We start from the raw sequence: 1,636 nt of genomic DNA on the forward strand, positions 1-1,636 counted from the left end.
TCACCCCCAATTTTTATTACATTTTCTGATACATATTGATGTACTTATGCTGTGTACAAAGTTTGAGCTAATTTTGACTTCAATTTTTCAAGTTATGGCCATTTTTAAAAATTCCAAAATCTTGAAAAATACCCAAGGCTATCCCATGGTTTTTTCCAAAAAATGGCTCCGAAATCACCCCCAGTTTTTATTACATTTTCTGATACATATTGATGTCCTTATGCTGTGTAGAAAGTTTGAGCTGATTCTGACTTCAATTTTTTGAGTTATGCCCATTTTAAGAAAGTAAAATGATCTGTTACCTTGATCCAGTCAGTCGGCTTGAGTCCCTCAATAGTGACGGTAGCTGATGTCTTATCTAATACAAACTTGTACGCTGTTGGATTTTGAGGTGTTGCTATGGTAACTGGAACCTGCCATAACATGTCTTCAAATCCTACAAGAGAGGAGGAAGAAGGAGGAGGAGAGAAAAAATTGTGTGATTAAAATATTGCAAGATTTTTGTCAAACCTTTGATATTTCCATCAGCACAAAACTTCTTCTGCGAAATGCTAAGGACACGATTATTGCCCTCCTAATCAGCAAAAAGATGACAAAAATCAATAATTTTTTTTATTTCGTAATACTTGGCCTTATTCAATGTCATTCAAACCTGTTTGGCGTCAACTGTCAGTACTGGGTATCCCATCTGCTGTGTCCAAGTCTTCATAACCTCCATAACCGGCTTACCACTAGCAGCTGCCAAACAAGTCCAGAGATCAACTAAAGGAGGAAAGGATTAATGATAAAAAGGAGGAGGAGGGACACTAATTCATAAAGTTAACCTGTCTTAGTGTTCTTGTACTCATATTTAGTCAAATAGGCATTCATTCCTTTACGAAAATCCTAAATAATAAAAAAATAATAATAATAACAATAATAATAATAATAATAATAATAATAATAATAATAATAATAATAATAATAATAATATAGCTATTATTTATTACATCATCTCCAATCCAATTGTGCAGCATTCTAATGACAGAGGCTCCTTTGCTGTAGGAAATGGTGTCAAATATCTCCTCAACTTCTGATGGTGGACCAACTATAACCTAAAACCAAACACAAATAAATGAAAAACTCAATACATGAACATAAAATAAGAACATGTAGAAGTAAAAATATTATAAAAATGGAGGAATATCTTTTAGCGACTTTTGACAAATTTTGGCTAAAAAATTTAGTAGTTTTAGTATGCATCCATTTTTCTGGCTTGTGTTTTTGCCCAATTTTTGAGTAATTTTAAAAATTCATAAAAAATCCAATTTCTAAAAATGTCACCTCAATGGGGTGACTGTTGGAGAGTGCATCAAGACTCAATGCTTGAGCGTAATCCTGCGCCAGGAACTGGGTCCAAATATCAAACTCAGGATGACAATAATCAACACACAGGTACTCAATCCAAGACGCAAAACCTTCATTGAGCCACAAATCAGTCCACCACTCCATCGTAACCTATGGAGAAATAATTATAATAATAATAAAATATCACCATAATATTTAAGATAATTATGGCCACTAACTAACTAACTAACTAACCAAGTTTCCAAACCATTGATGGGCCAGTTCATGTCCTACATAAAACAAGATAATA

At 33.3% G+C, this 1,636-nt stretch overlaps 1 protein-coding gene across 1 annotated transcript; it reads right to left on the reverse strand.

Annotated features, from left to right (window-relative positions):
* Positions 1 to 266: 266 nt before the first annotated feature.
* Positions 267 to 1,615, reverse strand: LOC100639968 (puromycin-sensitive aminopeptidase-like). Its single transcript, XM_011410749.2, has 7 exons — positions 1,582 to 1,615; positions 1,324 to 1,497; positions 990 to 1,094; positions 825 to 885; positions 653 to 762; positions 511 to 574; positions 267 to 436 (listed from the first exon to the last, which is right to left on the reverse strand). Exons 2-7 carry the CDS (start codon positions 1,489 to 1,491, stop codon positions 267 to 269), a joined length of 678 nt encoding a protein of 225 aa, XP_011409051.2. The 5' UTR covers positions 1,492 to 1,497; positions 1,582 to 1,615.
* Positions 1,616 to 1,636: the final 21 nt, after the last annotated feature.

This window comes from Amphimedon queenslandica, unplaced genomic scaffold, assembly GCF_000090795.2.
Source record: "Amphimedon queenslandica unplaced genomic scaffold, v1.1 AMPQUscaffold_6532_Cont21510, whole genome shotgun sequence".
Lineage (NCBI taxonomy): Eukaryota > Metazoa > Porifera > Demospongiae > Haplosclerida > Niphatidae > Amphimedon > Amphimedon queenslandica.

Coding starts and splice junctions, on each gene's coding strand:
- LOC100639968 (XM_011410749.2), bottom strand. CDS start 1,491: ATGGAGTGGTGGACTGATTTGTGGCTCAATGAAGGTTTTGCGTCTTGG. Junction 886..989: donor ACAATTGGATTGGAGATGAT/GTAATAAATAAT, acceptor TTTATTATTTAG/GATTTTCGTAAAGGAATGAA. Junction 575..652: donor TGACAGTTGACGCCAAACAG/GTTTGAATGACA, acceptor TTTGCTGATTAG/GAGGGCAATAATCGTGTCCT.